The sequence below is a fragment of the Pteronotus mesoamericanus genome, unplaced genomic scaffold (genome assembly GCF_021234165.1).
Source record: "Pteronotus mesoamericanus isolate MK-2021 breed Mesoamerican mustached bat unplaced genomic scaffold, CSHL_Meso_final scaffold_705, whole genome shotgun sequence".
NCBI classification, from domain to species: Eukaryota; Metazoa; Chordata; class Mammalia; order Chiroptera; family Mormoopidae; genus Pteronotus; species Pteronotus mesoamericanus.
Genome location: NW_026555326.1, coordinates 16,137,423 through 16,155,942, shown reverse-complemented (window position 1 = coordinate 16,155,942; position 18,520 = coordinate 16,137,423). Strand labels below are relative to the sequence as shown.

General features: G+C 36.0%; 1 protein-coding gene across 1 annotated transcript in view; it reads left to right on the top strand.

The window, feature by feature from the left end:
• The window catches only part of POGZ (pogo transposable element derived with ZNF domain), a 43,539-nt gene that overhangs the window by 13,739 nt on the left and 11,280 nt on the right, over positions 1-18,520 (top strand). The window contains exons 2-10 of the mRNA XM_054563262.1: positions 2,345-2,469; positions 3,440-3,598; positions 11,380-11,555; positions 12,506-12,614; positions 13,872-14,162; positions 14,271-14,462; positions 16,573-16,679; positions 17,378-17,715; positions 18,084-18,238. Of these exons, the coding sequence (XP_054419237.1) occupies positions 2,346-2,469; positions 3,440-3,598; positions 11,380-11,555; positions 12,506-12,614; positions 13,872-14,162; positions 14,271-14,462; positions 16,573-16,679; positions 17,378-17,715; positions 18,084-18,238 (1,651 nt within the window). The 5' untranslated portion in view covers position 2,345. The remainder of the gene's footprint in view (positions 1-2,344; positions 2,470-3,439; positions 3,599-11,379; positions 11,556-12,505; positions 12,615-13,871; positions 14,163-14,270; positions 14,463-16,572; positions 16,680-17,377; positions 17,716-18,083; positions 18,239-18,520) is intronic.

Genomic DNA, 18,520 nt, shown 5'->3' with positions numbered 1-18,520 from the left:
TTGTTGTAGCACTGTGTTCCCCGTGTGCTGGCCTTTAAATTCTGAAATTCACACTTTTACTTAGGATTTTCTCAGAAGAAATGAAAATATCCCCAAATTGAGTAAGGATTGAATTCAACATAATTTTGTTTTTCAGTATGTGAAGTATTCAATTCTTTGAGTACATTTATTTTCCTTTCTAGCAAAATAATAAGAAAAAAATGCCAGGTTTGCTGCTGCTGCTGTTATTGTTTGTGTGTGTGTAAGTGAAAGAGAGAGAGGAATGGAGGGAAGGAGAGAGAAATTAGAAGTTTGGTGTGGAAAGTGATTAGACATGAGTGAGATGATAGTTTGGGAAGATCTGTACACTTCAGTGCTGTGAATATGTATGGTAATTGCTGTCTTTGGTCAAAAATAGTTGAAAGTGACTACGTTCCAAGAATCACTTGAAAGACCACAAAGAATGATGGTATTTCTTTGGAGCATCTTGGTAGAGATACTAAATATAGCATTTTATCATATTAATGAGGATTTTTTAAATAAAAAGGATGCTAAATTTGCATTTTTCGTTTTTAAAGTTTGCGATGTATTTAGGCTAACTATTGTGGTATGGCTCATCTTTTCAATGGAGTTAAATTTTTGAACTCTGAGATAGAGGTGCTGAAATGAAAGGAATGATCACATTCTGAGATAAGAGTCTAGGTCAGAACTGAGGACCACCTGAGAAACTTGATTTCTGTATCTTTCAGAGACGTTTTGGATGTTAGTCTGTAAAATATGCTAAGTTGGCAGTTATTAGTCTCATTGGTTAATTTCCTCTTGTTTGCTGTGAAAAACTTGAAAAATATTGTCTTAGTTGAAGTTTTTTATTCCATTTTGAATCTTTTAATTTACATTGGTTGTCCTTTCAAAATCTTCTTTCCCATTCTGTTTCATAGAGTATTTTATTCATGGGAGGAATAACATAATTTGACTTTGGTCAGATGGAAGAAACTTGTGATATTCTTATTAGAAGTCATTGTTTTATGAAATTAAACATGCAGTCAGTCTCAAGATATTATAAATACTTGAGATAAAAAGATCAGCCTTTGGATATACTAATTTTTTAATGTCCATAGACAGGATGTTGAAAACCAAAACTTGCATTCAGATATCTCTGTTTATTTTGAAGGAACATTTTCTACAGATTGCTCAGCATATGTATGTAGAGTTTGCTTGCAACTGGTCAGAGCTGTAAGGAGATCCTTGAAAACCATCCATAGAGGTTATCCATGGTTTGTTCTGCTGGGTGGTTGATATTTATGCATTAATCATTTGTTGGCTGTGGTCTCTCAGAAAGTTATACAGCAAAGAACAATGCACAGAATTAAGTAATTAGGGGGAAAAATTTAAAAGTGTTATCTTTCTCAGTGGAATTGGACTGGAAAATTTAACAGGTCCGTGTTGTATAGTTTTGGCTCAAAGAATGACTATGATACGGATTTGGTTTCTTTTTAATTCAATTTATGGCTAGCATTGTCTTTAATATATGGAAATTAAACAGGAAACTAAGAAAACTTAGGTTATACCTTAGATCTTTTTCTTTTCCTGCGATTCTTTCTCTCCTGTGTGGTTTTGGGAAGAAAGAAATAATTAAAAACAATATTAGAGACCACTTAGAATCAAGTTAAGCGCTTTACCCATTAAAACCAGGCCCTTGGCTGTAGCTAGTTAACTCACTGGAACATTGCCTGGATTTTTTAAATTTTCAAGGGAACAATGCCACCTGTTAGGCATCTTGCAAACTAATGCTATCAAATTGTTTGAAACTAATTACTTAGGTTAGTTGTTTTGCTTTGTTTTCTTTTTGGCTTGGGGGTGTGGTGCACATTTTACTGAGATACTAAGGGCACTGAGAACTTTTGCATTAAAGGCCTTAATGTTGAAGAGTAATGCTACTCCCACTCCAAGACAAAAAAATTGACTTTTAGTCAACTAATATTGCAGGGCAGAATAGTAATAGCTCTTTGTTTACACTGTAAGACATGTAGGCTTTGTTTTTAAAAGAAGCATATAGCTGACTCCAAAACCATGGTGGAGTGCAAGACAGGAGTAGGGCTGGGACTGGAGTGTGACAAGTGAGTTTCTTACTTTGGGTGCATAGATTTAACAGGTTGCAAAAAGGCTCAGTAATAAAGAAGATAGTATTTTAATGCATCGTAATTTTGGACCCTTGGAAATAGGGGGAGGAGAGGATAGGGGAAATGGTAGAGGGTAGCACAAGGGGATAGGTTACCAGTGGATTCAAGAATCATATTCTGTGTTTTTTGTAAAACTTTTTTTTCCACTCTGGGGTCAATATCTTATATAATTTTTTTTCTTGTAGCATGGCGGACACCGACCTGTTCATGGAATGTGAGGAGGAAGAGCTGGAACCATGGCAAAAAATCAGTGATGTCATTGAAGATTCTGTAGTTGAAGATTATAATTCAGTGGATAAAACTGCTACAGGTAACAGAAACTCTTTTGATTTTACATTGTTTAAGTTGACTCAATTGAAGGGCATTTTTGTTCAAGTGTGAGGTGGAGAAAGACTTTAAGAATCCAGGGATACCTCATTGTGGCACTGGTACTACCTTTATTTTCCAGTGTCTAATTTGTAAGTGCCTCAGATTCCTCATACGCAAAGCTAGACACTATATTTAATTCATTAAAAACACTGAGAGTTGTATTAACCAATATTTACCATGCATCTAGCAATCCTCTTACCAAATGATATATGAATGAAATGCAAAGTGGTGGTGTATGTCAGTGCCCATTTTATGTACTCAGTCAAAAAAGCAGATTCCCATAGTTTTGGGGTTTTTTTCCCTTTGTTTACTTGAACTTGGTTTCATTTGTGAACTTAGTAGAATTTGCTCTGTGTCTGCCTTTAAGGACCATTTACAAACTTAGGCTTGTTAGCTTCTCTTTCAAAAAGATAATGTTGGAGGGTCAAGTTTTAGTCATGAATTCAGAAAGTGGGTGGTAGTCCTCCCCATCCAAATACCCGTTGCTTTCTTACTTTTATCTTTCTTGCCTTGGGACCTGCAGATAGCATTGATTTGGGCTGGACACAGTTTAGGGTCTTGTGGACAGCTTACTGTGCATGGCTATGAATACCATTTGTGGTGATAATAAACCTTTGAGTCCTAGAGGTTTGCTTGAGCTGTGTACGCAACGCATTAAAATCTTGGTTCAGTGAGCTTGTGATTTAACTTCATGAATGAGGAAATGGAGACGGAGAAGGTGACATTGCGTCTAATTGGTGGAGTGAGGACAAGTAGGAGGAGAGATTGATCAGCAGTTGGATTTACAAATAAAGCAGGAAACTTTTTGTCTATAGAGACCTGAAACAAGATGAAAGGGGAAGATTAGAACAGTATCCTTTTAGTGTCATCTGTCCCTGCCTCCAAGTGACTGTGCCTCCCCTTCCCCACAGTTTCTGTGAGCCAGCAGCCAGTCTCGGCTCCAGTGCCCATCGCTGCCCATGCTTCTGTTGCTGGGCACCTCTCTACATCCACCACCGTTAGTAGCAGCGGGGTACAGAACAGCGACAGTACAAAGAAGACTCTTGTCACACTAATTGCCAACAACAATGGTAAGTGGGATTATTGGGAAATTCTTCCTGGGCTAGAGGGATGAGAGAATAAAAAAGGTCTTAGGAACAGCTGTACCTGTTTAGCTTTAAGGTATTGATGTGGTTCTGTTAGTTGGAGAGTGCATTTAGTAATGCTTTTCTGATAGGAAAGTGATTCAGGAGGTGGTGCTGTTCGTTCTGAGTTAGTGCTGAACTGATGATGGTGTTTCAAGTCACAGTGTAGCCAGCTGATTCTTGCAGCTGATAATTTCTAAGAGAGAAAATGTAAACCCCAAACTGGAAACCATTAAAGAGATCTGGGTTGAGTTTTTTGTTTGTTTGATTGTTTTTGTTTTGTTGTTTTAATTAGAAGAGCTCCATTAGTTGTTAAGAATCCTCCCAGGGCAGATTTATTTTGTATTTTCTCTGGCAGATTCATTTGACTGTTGGTTGCTGGGTATGGAAAATTGGATAGGATTGTTGTCTACCTGAAGAAGATTGTGAAAGAGTAGTGTTTTTAGTGTATTTATGGACTAGAGAAACTACTTACTCTTGGTTTTTATTTCATTTCTGATGACTGTTTATACATGCTGACGATGAGTTACTGGCAAATTATGGCTCAAGACTCAAACCTAGAATAAGCACTTTCATTGAGTCATTGCATTGCTGCAAAGGACTTTATTTTTAATTATTTTATTTTCTTAAAAAATAAAGTAGCTTTATTAATGTAAGACTAACTGTATTCATTGTAGGAAAAGTAGGCAGAAAAAATAAAAAGAAAATTTTAAACTATAATCCTACTTTATGGATATAACAATTTGTAACTCTAATTCTGTACATATATATTACTTATATATATATCTATATGTTATATGTAGTGATTTACTTTTTATAAAAACAGATCGTGCAGACTCTATATTACTCTTTGCCTGCTTTTTTCTTCAAAATGCAGTGAATATCTTCTCATTTTACTAAATAGTTATCTGTAATATTTTTGATGACTATTTTCCCTTTGCTCTGTAAACTAACAATAGGTTGTAAGAGGGTAATACTGGTCTTTTAAAGAGCTATTGTGAACATCTCTGTCTTTTCTCACATCCTTAGTTACCTCTGAGAAAACAGAAATAAATGTCAAATTGTTGGATCAAAAGTCATCACAATTTTAAGCGTTTTGGTCAATATTTTTTCTTGGATTGGCCATCTGGAAATATGTCGGTTTATATTTCCATTAGAAGTACATATGATGATCTTATTTTTGGGTATAAGGTAACCACTTAATTCCCTATTGTTGGATGTTTATTATGGTCCCAGTTTTTTGTGATTACAAACTACTATAGTGAACATTCTCAGGCATTATATTGCTCACTGTATAAGCATATCTGAAGTATAAAGTGAGATTGCTGGGTCATATTGCCCTAATTGGTTGCTCTAAATTCCCGCTAGTAGCTCTTTCCCCATATTGTTGCCAACTTTTTAAGTATTATCAAAATGAAATCTTTATAATTTCCATAGGTATTTTTTTAGTTTTTGGGTACTAAAAATATGAAATTTTTATCATGTGGAAAATATTTAGAATTTTTTTCAACTTACAAATGGGAACCCTTATATATATAAAGATAAGAACCACTATCCAGAGGATTCTTTCAATTTTATAGATGTGGAAGTGGAGGCCTAGAGAGTCTAAATAAATTTGCTTAAGGTCAGATAGTTTGTAAGTGACTAAACTGGATTTGAATTATCTACGCTTCAAAGCTTGTGGCTTTTCCACTGTATTTTACTGCTGTTCTTGGTTTCTCTGAAGATAATCTGCCCAAGTCCTGTTAGAAATCAGTTTAACTAAACTTTTCTTTTACCTAAGGGTTCCAAGCCCCATAAGTATCTCAGGACCTTGTCTCCTTGACTCCTTGAATGGACTTGATTCCTGAGCCTACCTAGGGTCTGTGTACAAAATTTTAAATATACAATGAATGTAAGTTTCTTTGATTTATTTCAGAAACCTCTAGTAATCAAAATAAAATGTTAATCCAAGTTCATGGTTAGAAGAAAATGGGTATCGACTGCTAACACAGTCACATATATCTGTGTATTCTTCTAAAAACTGTTTATTCATAGGTAAGCACACATTAATAGGTCCAATTTGTCTAGCCTTCTTTTTTCTTTTTTTGGTATGTGCATAAAATTTGGTAACTTTTTTTTTTCTTTTAAATACAATACTCTTAAAATCTAGCATAAGTGTAGGGATAGACATCACAGTGGAGTAGATAAATGTTCTCTCTTAAAAACCCAGTTCCCCTGTTAGCCTTCAGTTTAATTGTATTGGTATATTGACCACTTATTACATTAATAACATAGCAAAGGAGAATATCTTTTAAGCAATTTAATATTGTTTCACTTAATGTACCAGGTCCTTTAGAAAACTAAAAAGTTGTTGTTTTCCTACTCCCCACCCTTCTTTTAAACCAGTTTTAAAATCATTCTGGCCCCTGGTTACCAACAGCCACCTTCTTCAATAATTATGTTTTAAAAGACTGTCCTTATTTTGGGCACTGATTGGCTTTTATAATTTATCTGTACCTCTTTTCTTTAAATCCTCACCCAAGGATATGGTTTTATTGATTTTTTTTTTTTTTTTAGAGAGCGAGAAGCATTGATGTGAGAGAGAGACATGGATTGGTTGCCTCTGGTGTGCACCCCAACTGGGAATCAAACCGGCAACCTTTTGGTGCATGGATCAGTGCTCCAGCCAACTGAGCCACCTGGCCAGGGCTGTTTCTCTTACTTTCCCTGCCCTTTCACCATAAAAAAGCATTTACTTGACTCTTGATTTTAAGGAACGTTTATATGTATGTGGGAGGGAAGCCAGTGGTTGGGAAAGAGTAGGAGCACATTGATAGTATCTATAATGGTCTAGTCCTAAACTAGGTGGTATTTGTTTTATCATTATATTTTATAACTTCAATTTATGTAACACTTTATATGGGTCAAATGTTACAATATAATTAAGATAAAGATTATTTTAAAAGAATGAATGGGACAGGGCAGGGGAAATGGATACAATTTTGTTCTATACTCCTCTGTTAAAGAAAAATTGAATTCTTTCCTATACAATAGTGGAAGTAATTTTTTTTTCTTTTCTTTTAAATAAAAGATATTGGGACAACTAACTGGATAATTTTCCACATTGAAAAAAATGAAATGCCATCGCTACTTTATACCATATACAAATATTAACTGTAAATGGTAAAAGACATAAATATAAGAGCTAAAACTATAAAACCCTTAGAAGCAAACATAGGTATAAATCTTTATGACCTTGACTTAGGCATTGTTTTCTTAGATGGTGCACTAGAAGCTTAAGTAGAGAAAAATTAGGTGAATTGGACTTTATAAAAATTAAAACCTTTTATTCTTCAAAGAGCATAATCAAGAAAATTAAAACATACAATCCATAGAACAGGAGAAAAATTTAGCAAATAATATATCTGATAAGAGACTTGTGTCTAGAACATTTAAATAACTACTATAATGTAGTAATACAAAGACAAATAATCCAATTTTTTAAATGGGCAAAGGATCTGAATAGACATTTCTCCAAAGAAGATATGTAAATGGCAAATAAGCACCTGAAAAGATGCTCAACCTCATTAGTCATTAAGGGAAATGCACATCAAAACCACAGTGAGATACTACTTTATGCCCACGAAGATGCCTGTAATAAAAAAGATGGAACAATAACAGGTGTTCGTGATAGTATGGAGAAATTGGAACTTTCATGTATAATATGTTGCTGGTAAGAATGTAAAGTGACTTGGCTTCTTTGGAAAATAGTTTTGCAGTTTCTCAAAAAGTTAAACATAGAACAATAATGTGACTCAATAGTTATATTCCAAGCTATGGACCCAAGAGAATTGACAAGTTCACAAATACTTGTGCACAAATGTTCATAGCAGTATTATTTTTATAGCCAAAAAAATGGAAATAATCTAAGATGGTGAATAGATAAGCAGAAGGGGGTATATCCATAAAATGGAATATTACTAGGCCATAAAAAGAAATGAAGTACTGATATATGCTACAACATGAACGAACCTTGAAAACATAATGCGAAGTGAAAGAAATTAGATAAAAGGCTCCATATTGTATGAGTCTTTTATATGAAATGTCCAGATTAGGCAAATCCATGGAGACTGAAAGTAGTTTAATGCTTGCCAGGGCTGGGGGAGAGGAGGATGAGTGACATTTACCAGTGGTTGGAGGTTTCTTTTTGGGGTGATGAAATGTTCTAGAATTAAATAGTGAGTGATGATGGTTGCACAAACCTTGTGAATATACTAAAGACCTCTAAATTTTATATATGGCATGTCAGTTTTATTTCAATAAAGCCTTTTTTTTTTTTTTTAAGAAAGTCTCAGGAATAAAATTTTGGAACACTTTTACTATTTTTTTCACTGTTCTTCAGAATCTTCCACTCAGCATTTGGAAATCATTCCTATAGCTCTGACTGATCATATATTTGCATTGAAAGTGAAATAAACCACTGCCTAATTTGTTTTTTTTTTTTTTTTAGATTTTTTATTTACTTATTTTTAGAGAGGGGGGAAGGAAGGAGAGAGGGAGAGAAGCATCACTGTGTGGTTGCCTCTGGTGCACCCTCTACTGGGGACGTGGACCACAACCCAGACATGTGCCCTGACTAGGAATTGAACTGTCGACCCTTTGGTTCACAGGTTGGTGCTCAATCCACTGAGCCACACCAGCCGGGCCGCTGCTTAATTTTGAGATGTGAAAGATGTAAATTGAATGTTACAAATTTCTTTCTGCATAACTCATTATGATTTTCAATTCCTCTTTAGCTTATTTCAGCTCCATTTTAGCCTTCTTATCTCTGGGTTTTAATGCTATGTAAGTAAAATTAAAAGAATGAAGGGAAAAAATCAAGACCTTCAGATTTGTAAAACAACATTGTAAGAAAAGTTGCTGTGAATCTCCTTCCTTTATTTAATCACTTCATGGCTGTGGTACCTAGTTTATATATTGAGAGCAAGCTTAGAGGCAGGAGATTGGTTGAATAATTCTTTTCAAGGCTTTTTTTAAGCGTAAGGATTCTGATTGCCTCATTCATCCTCTAGAAATTGAACTTTGTATGACCTTTGAATTGTCAGAATTTCTTTGAAAAAAGAATTAATACAAATGTAGAAATCATTTAAAAATTAATGTTCATTAGAATTGTGATTTACTAGAATTCATTGGAATTATTAGGATCCATTCAAATAATCCATGAGAAATTATTAAAAATAAAAAGTATACTTTGTGACTTGCCATATGCTGACTTTTGCTTCCAACTGAATTATAAACCTAGTCTGGGCTTAGAAATCCACTTTTTAAAATTTATTTTTAGAGATGGGGCAGGAGGGAGAAAGAAAGGGAAAGAAACATCCATGTGTGAGAGGAACATCCATCAGTTGCCTCTTGTATACTCCCCAACTGAGGACCTGACCGGCAACCCACGCGTGTGCCCTGAGTGGAAATTAAACTGTTGACCTCTTGGTTTGCAAGTCAACGCCTTACCCACTGAGCTACCAGTCAGGGCAAAATCCACTTTTTTGTTTGTGCTATATTTTTGGAAAAGTCCTAGCAATCACCAAAATTTAAACATGACTCTAAAATGCTTGTGCTGACATTCTTTATAATAGTAGAGTTTGTGCAGATTTTATGGGAATGATGCCTGTCTGTTGAGACTTGCAAATGCTGGTTAATTTCACGTAAATGCAAAAACATTTCCATCATTTCCTTCCTGTATTTAGTTGGAATGTAGAGTTCAGTGATTATCTTAAGAATTTTTAGACTTAGATAAAGAACAGATAGTTTACTTTCTTTTTGTCCTAGCAGTGAAATTAATAAATAGAAAATGCGTGTTTTTGTTTAATCAGTGTTTTTCAACCATAAATTGTAAAGGGGTAAAAGAGATAGATGGGGAAGATTAAAATATAGATTAAAAGAGATAAGAATTATTATATATTCTACTTTATTGAGTGTAATTAACAAATATAATTGCAACATATATGAAATGTACATTATGATGATTTGATACACAAATGATTTGATTGTGAAAGGATTCACACTATCTAGTTAATACATCTATCTGTCACCTGATATATTTATCTTTTGGAGGTGGGGAGTGAGTACATTTGAATTCCCTCTTAGCAAATTTCAATTATATAAGACAGAGTTATCAACTATAGTCAGAATTATATTTCTTGGAATGATAATGGTGTTGATATTTGCTCTTTTTAAGTTATCTTTTAGAGATATATACTGAAATATTTATAGGTAAAATGATGTGATTTAGAACTTGTTTCAAAACAGTATGGGTGCTGGTAAGTGGATGGGTAGGTATGTATGAAACAAGATTGGCTAGTGGTTGAAACTCAGTGATGGTACATGGGATTCATTATAGTGTTCTCTGTGTGTGTGTGTGTGTGTGTGTGTGTGTGTATTAACTTCTCCATAATCAAACATTTAAATTTAAAATATACACAGCTAATAAATTGCCAGTGTAGGTAGCACAGATAGAACTTGTTGGAATTTTTTGTTTATCTGTCACACTCCATAATCAGTAGTCTGCTCACCTACCAACTGTCAGGGTCCAGTCCACTGATGGGCTCTCAATTTCTGGGAGAAGATGGGACAAGCTGGTTGGCCCATTAACAGCCACCTATATACCCACTCTGCTGGACTTGCTCTGTAGCTAACTGCAGTGACTCCATTTGTCAAGTAGAGCATACAGTTCAGAGGAGTCCATCTCATTCTGGTGATTTGATAAAAAGTTGAGGCAATATTTTGCTTTAGTCTTTGATTTAGTTATATCGGCTCCCTGAAATTTTCTGTCTGGTTTTAGAATATTTGTAAATTGGGAAATGTAGTATTGAGGATTTTTTTAGCCAAATATAGTACATAGAAGACTTTATATATAGTACATAGAAACATTTTTTTCTCACAAATGAAAAAAAAATTTAAAATATTTCAGTAGCAGCCCACTTTATTGGTATTTGTTAATATTCATAAGTGAATCATTATCTTCTCAAGTCATGTCATTTTTACTTGATGTTGTTTAGTTTTTGACTAGATCTTTTCTTTTATCAGTCTTGATGACATAAAAAGAAAGAAGGTAGCCTATCAATCTCTGTGTTCCTATGCCTATTAAAGACTGGTTGTTGAGAGTGTTTTGCATTTCTGAGATTTGACCTACTAGGAAGAGATGCCATTCTTTAAATTCTCTGTACTTGCTGAATTCATGTTTGTTAATGAGTATTCCTCTTACAATAAGATTAAGGGGAGTTAGCAAATTACATTCTGACAAAATAGATATTACCTAGTAAAAATATGGTGTTCTCTGTTTTTAGAAAAACATTTTATAAAAAATTTATTTTGTTTGTAAGAAAAAGAAATCTATATGTTATTTTGTTTTGCTGATCTGGCATGAGGAGATATGTGTGGTCACTTAAATAATGAGTTAAAATGCTAGCTAGACATGTAAAAGTCTTAATGTGTTAAGATATCCCTAGTTAAGACATGTAGGGGAGATGTTAGTGAACCTTCCCTACCTACCTGTTTTTCTGTTAGTTGTAGATTTGGGTGAAGCTTAAATTTTTGGTGAGTTTGGTGACATTAAACCTGAGGTGAGTGACAGTCTTGGATATTTTGATATCTGGGACACCATTTATTACCTAAGATCATGTTTCTTATAAAATGTGGGTTTGTTTTCTAGTACATTCATTTTTCCCCTCCCTTTTACTCTTTAGCTGGCAATTCTTTGGTCCAACAAGGTGGACAGCCGCTCATCCTAACCCAGAATCCAGCCCCAGGTCTGGGCACAATGGTTAGTCAACCAGTATTGAGGCCTGTCCAGGTCATGCAGAATGCCAATCATGTGACTAGTTCCCCTGTGGCCTCACAACCAATATTCATCACTACACAGGTGAGTAGGAATCTGAATTCTGGGACTAGTAAAGAGGAAAGAAAGACTGAACCGTTGGAGGCTCTGACGTAGAGTCCTTAGCATCATTAGAGATGATTCTAAGTCCTGTCTTTTGACCTGGCTTTCTCATTTGCTATTTTGTAATTTAATGCTGACTTTTGTAGAAAGCCTAACATAGCTTGCAGCTGGGTGATTTCCTCTTCATACCCCTTAGAGGGCTGTTAAGTGATTTGAGGTCTGAGCAGAAATTAGTGGGAAAGCTTGGACTCAGAAGCCTTAACACTTACTTGGCCCTGAAGGCTTCTTGCTGTTTGCTGTTTTTCTTAAAACGGAGTAAGTTGACTTTTGGAAATCTGTGTGTGAAATTGGTGAAGTATAGGCAGATCTTTGAAAGGAAAGAAAAGATGACTCATTTGATCTGTAATGTGAATGGAAGTTCAAAGCCTAATGCTGAAATATGCAATGTAAAGGCAAATGCTTCTTTTTGCCTATGGCTTCCTGAGTTACAAACTCTTCTAGAAATTTGACAGAGATTTATGGCCTTTGAAGTGGACTTTGGGAACAATTTCTTACAATTGTTTGTATGTTGAATCACTCTAGTGAATACTGTTAATATTTTTTCCCCCTTACATGCCTTTAACAGTTTAGGGGCCAGTCTTTGGTTGAGTTTTCTAAAGCTGAGATTTTTCTTAAGACAGAAAGTAGGTTTTCATTTTCACTTATATGTACCAAAGCTTATTCTTCAGTTTTGGTATTTTGTCACTGAAAAGGTAGCCAAAATTCCTAAATTTCTCCATTTCAGTCATTTAAAAACTCTAACTCTAGAGAGAGGAACTGTTAGGTAAGATTACATGTCGGAATTTTTTTTTGGATGTACTGTAGGCCTTACTGTAGTCTCTACTAGTGTTAGCTGATCTCCATGTTAAAGATCATTTTGCTTTTTAATGCAGGGATTTCCTGTAAGAAATGTCCGGCCTGTACAAAATGCAATGAATCAGGTTGGGATTGTGCTGAACGTACAGCAAGGCCAAACAGTTAGACCAATTACGCTAGTCCCAGGTAAGGAAAAAAATGTCTGTCCATGTGGAATAAACTCGCATCCTGAAGATTTGTTTTCATTGTCTCAATAGGTCATTCAAAAAGTGTATTTAAGGAAAATCTAAGATATAGAAATCATATTGATTTAAGCCCTTTTTCTTTTTTTAGGAAAAATGTTTCTAACCTTTTGCCAGGGTGGTAGTTTTATTTATTTTTTTAACTTTTTACCACCCTTCATGAAGTAGTAAAACAGGGTTTAAATAGTCAATTTTATGTTCCTCATGTTTTAGTCAGTTATGAAGTTTGTTCTTCTGAAGGATTATTATTAATGCAAACTCCCAAATTTTATATTCCTTATAATTCTACTCACATGCATGGTGAGATTATAAACTTTATTTTGATTTAATTTTATAGTATAGATTGTTGGCTATAAATTAAACAAATGACATACCCTTTGAGTGTAAATATTGCTCATGACTAGTTAGGTTTTCTTTTTGGGTTTTTTTTTTTTTGAAACTGAAGTGAAGGGTAATTTTTTAAAATCTTGTAGTTTTCCTTCCAGTTCTTTATTTAGTAACTAACTTTACTATAATTCAGGCCAAAAAGGAATATTTTAATTGAGTTGTTGTAAGGGTATTTCTGTAGCTTAAGTTTTTGTTTTGTTCTTGGAGCCCATGGAGTGTTTTTGGTCTTTAGTGTGTTGAGCTTAACCTATCTCGTTCTGATATTTCTTAAACATATGTCAGTGGAATTGTCTATAGCTGAGCCAGGGAACCCATCATTGGGACACACTATTAGAGTGGCATAGTCAGTCTTCTGTTTGAATTTATATGAGAGAATGGAAGGCTCCTTTTTTCCAGGACCACGTCTGCCCTTGGGCCTATATATACTTACATCGCCTCCCACACTATACCTATTCTCTCTTCTAAAATCAAGGTCAGACTGCTCCTGCTCATATTTTTAGAATGGAAAAGCAGTGTGGTAAGGTGTTTTGGGAGGACTTGATGGGAATCATTTTTCTTTAATGTTTTAATATTTTATGTTTTTGTTTAATGTTTTTAGGGTCGGTTATTTAGACTAATTTTTTTCATCAGTTTGCACGCCTATTACTTTCTTAGATATTAGAATCTATGCTATTCTTGGTAACCTATGATGGTCACCAATCAGTTTGGGGAAATAATCTTTCCCTATTTCAGTATTTGCAGTAAAGATAGAGGAAATGTATTTATTATAGGTGAGCTTATTGACCAAGATTTGGTGCTTTTCTTGTTTTTGAAGCCCCAGGTACCCAGTTTGTTAAGCCGACAGTTGGAGTCCCACAGGTGTTTTCTCAGATGACGCCGGTGCGGCCGGGCTCCGCGATGCCTGTGCGGCCCACCACCAACACCTTCACCACTGTCATCCCAGCCACTCTCACCATTCGAAGCACCGTCCCACAGTCCCAGTCCCAGCAGACCAAGTCCACTCCCAGCACTTCCACCACTCCCACTGCCACACAGCCGACCTCCTTGGGGCAACTAGCGGTTCAGCCTCCAGGCCAAGCCAACCAGACCTCGAATCCCAAGCTAGGTGAGGCTTGGAAAGAGGAGCCGGCAGAGCCGGGACAGGGTGGTGGGTGGAGAACAGATGCTTATCACTTGGCCAACATAGCTCCCTCCTTCCCCTCTCCACCTGCAGTGAGCATTACCAGCTTTGTCACTGTGAAGCGACCTGGGGTTACAGGTGAAAATAGCAATGAAGTGGCCAAACTGGTGAATACCCTTAACACCATCCCTTCCCTGGGCCAGAGTCCCGGGCCAGTGGTGGTATCCAACAACAGCTCTTCCCATGGCTCTCAGAGAACCAGCGGACCTGAGTCTTCAATGAAAGGTACAATAACCTGAAAGACTCTGAGCAGCCAATCATTCAAAAACATTAATAAATATATATTGTATCAGAAGTCTATACTATGAAGTAAAGAAATAAAATAGAATATAGTTGATACAATCTGTTCTCACAGAAGCTTCAGTGTAGTAAAGGGGATAGCCACTTGTGAAAAGTGTAACTGAATCAGCTACAAAGAATTCTGTAATGGTACTTTGCAGATAAGTGAAATGGATTGATCAGATGTGGGTGGTACAATCAAAAGATGGCTTCGTGGAGGAGATGGATTTCTGAACAAGGGTTTAAAGTGAGGATTTGGTAGCGAGGTTTTCAGATACAGAAGGGTATGATCATGAGGGTTTTCAATGGTCTAGACCAGAGGTCAGCAATCTTTTTCTATAAATGACCAGATAGTAAATGCATTAGGCTTTATGCACAATATGGTCTATACTATAACTACTCAGCTTTACCATCGTGGTGCAAAAGCAGTCACACACAATATATAAATGAGTGAGCATGACTGCACTCCACCAAAACTATTTATGGACTCTGAATTTTGAATTTCATGTAATTTTTATATTCCCAAAGGTCTTATTCTTTTGATTTTATTTCAACCATTTAAAAATGTAAAAACATATAACAAATGGTGTTGGGAAAAACAAATACCTACATGCAAAAAAAATGAAGTTGGACCCTTACCATATACAAAAATTAACTCAGTATATCAAAGACCTAAACATAGAGCTAAAAATATGAAACTCTTAGAAGAAAACACAGGGGGAAATCTTCATGATACTGGATTTGGGAATGATTTCTTGCATATGACACCAAAAACAGGCAACAAAAGAAGAAATAGATAAGTAAGACTACATCAAAACTTTTAGTCTTTAGGGCAACAAAGGATGCTATCAACACTGAAAAGGCAAGCCACTGAATAGGAGAAAATATTTGCAAATCAAGTATCTGGTAAGGGGTTAATATTCAGAATATATAAAGAACTTCTACAACTCAACAACAAAAGAACAAAGAACCCAATTTAAAAATGGGCAAAGGTGTTGAATAGACCTTTCTTCAAAGAAGATATACCATGCAGATGGCCATTAAACCCTGAAGCAATACTACACATCACTAATAATTAGGGAAATACAAATCAAAACCACAATGAGATACCACTTCACATCTGTTAGGATGGCTGTTATCCAAAAAACAAAATAACAAGTCTTGGTGAAGATGTGGAAAAATTGAAACTATTGTGCATTGCTGGTCGGAATGTAAAATAGTATGATTTTTACTATTGATACTGATACTTACTCCAAAAAAAATAAAGCATAATTTTACCATGTGATCTAGCAGTTCCACTTTTGGGTATGTACCTAAGTGAATTAAAAGCATGGACCCAACATTTGTACACTCATTATTCATAAGAGCCAAGAGGTGGAAACCTCTCAGATGTCCATCTATCTATGAATGAATAAACAAAATGTGGTATACATGTATAATGGTATATTGTTCACCCTTTCAAAGAAAGGAAGTTTTGGCACATACTACCACATTTTATGAACCTTGAGGATGTGATGTTAATTGAGCCATTAACAAAAGGACCGATAGTGTATGATTCCACTTATGTGAGGTACCTAGAGTGGTCAGATTCACAGAGACACAAAGTAGAGCATGGTGATTGCTAGGGACTAGGATGGATGGGGAATGGACAGTTTAATGGGTATAGAGTTTCATTATTGCAAGGTGAAAAGACTCTGGAGATGGCCTGCACAACATTGTGAATGTACCTAAACAACTGTATGCTTAAAATTGGTTAAGAAATAAATTGTATGTTACGTATATTTTACCATAATCAAAAAAGACAAAAAGTAAAAGTCATTCTTAACTCTTGGGCCAAACAGAAACTAGCTGCTGGCTGGATTTGGTCTAAAAGTTGTAATTTGCTAACCCTTGGCCTAGAGCAAGAAGAACGGTGAAAGGAATGTCCTTCATAATCTCTCATGCTTGCCTATTGACCTTGATATGCCCTTCAGGGAGTATAACCTTTTTCCCAAACGCCAGTAATACTATCCAGTATCATCTTATTAATCTTATCAATGCTTCTCACTTCTTCCAGTGACCTCTTCCATTCCTGTGTTTGATCTCCAAGATGGTGGTCGGAAAATATGTCCACGGTGTAACGCTCAATTCCGTGTAACTGAAGCTTTGAGAGGTCACATGTGTGTAAGTGATATCACCTGTGATGGGGATCTAATCCAAAGAGCTACCATTGTATAACTCCTGCTCTATTGGGAGCTTGTGAAGCAGGGACTCCAAAATGATTTGGAAGCTTTTTAAAGAGTTGCTTTTATCTTTTTGGCTATTTTCTTACAAGAGTTATATACTGCGGAAGGTCATAGGATACATTTAAAGACCCTCAAATAAATCAGAACCTATGCAATCTTAATTCCTTAGTTGTGGTAGATTTGGAAATTGCACAGGACAGGTTAAATAACCAGAACTCAAACCAAGTTGGCCTCAGTTCATTTTCTGCGTTTATGCCATTGATGAATCAGGAGTTATTAATCAGTTCCCATTTCTAACCTTGTTGGGTTTGGTTTGTTTTTGTTTGTTTGTTTGTTTGTTTTTTTGGTATTAGTCCAGATGCAAAGGTTGGAACTTCTTCGTGCTAGGGAGCTCAGAACCAAGTTATGCTAGTGAGTGGATAAATGAGCTATAAGGGAGGAAGGAGAAGTACAAGATAACAGTGTTTGGAGTGACACGTGGCTGTAAATAGATACACACTAAAAAAAGAGTGACACTTGGAAATACTGTAGAAAACTGGAGGGTGAAAGCTGGATGAGAGCACCTGGAACCAGAGAGGTTAGCTTCCCTTAGCCCCTAGTGTAACCAGAATGATCAGATGTCTTCTTTCTCTGTAGTACTGTTGCCCAGAAATGGTTGAATACCAGAAGAAAGGAAAGTCTCTGGATTCAGAACCCAGTGTCCCATCAGCAGCAAAGCCCTCATCACCTGAGAAAACAGTTCCCGTTGCTTCCACACCATCTTCAACACCAATTCCTGCTTTATCACCACCTACCAAAGTATCAGAGCCAAATGAGAATGTGGGTGATGCTGTCCAGACCAAGCTCATTATGCTAGTAGATGACTTTTACTACGGACGGGATGGTGGCAAAGTAGCCCAACTCACAAACTTTCCTAAGGTTGCCACATCATTCCGATGCCCACATTGTACCAAAAGGCTAAAAAACAACATTCGGTAAGTGTTAAAGTGCCTTGGAGGTTACCTTGGACAAGAGAAGCCTGAAATGTCCTTATGTTTAAGTCTTTTTCTTTGGAGAATGGTCCTGTTATACAGTCTTGCTAAGCATTATCATTAAATCAATAGCTAGTACTATAGAAGGTGAAGTTGTGGTAATAAATAAAATATAACTGGATTAAAGTAAGGGAGACCAATGTATCTCCTTCCATAGAAGTCTTAGTTTTAAGAACCTTTCTCTGCGCCCAGAGGAAGTGGAGGGAAGGGAGCAGGTAATGTCTGTTCTGTGATTCTGCTGTTACATGTCTCTAAGGCTACTGATTTTTTTTGGTATGTTTTCTGTACTTTACTTTTGTGCCATACTACAGATTCATGAACCATATGAAACACCATGTAGAACTAGATCAGCAGAATGGTGAAGTGGATGGTCATACTATCTGCCAACACTGTTATCGCCAGTTTTCTACTCCCTTCCAGCTGCAGTGCCACTTGGAAAATGTTCATAGTCCCTATGAATCAACTAGTAAGTTTGGAAACTCTTAAATGCTGAGGATGTACTTAGCTCTTTATCTTTGAATGGCACTAGGGGGTGCTGGTGCTATTTACTTATATGTGGATTACAGTGTAGAGGAAGTTCTTGGAATATTCATAAGTCAGTTCCTTACTTCGCTTGCCCTATTTTCTTTCAAGCCTGCTTTATGTTCTGTTAAGCATGAATTGAGTTCAGTGCTAGATCCTGATTTAGGAGGGGGCTTTGTGGATTTATTACTAAGATCCTTTTATAGAAGGAACATCTATATTTGAA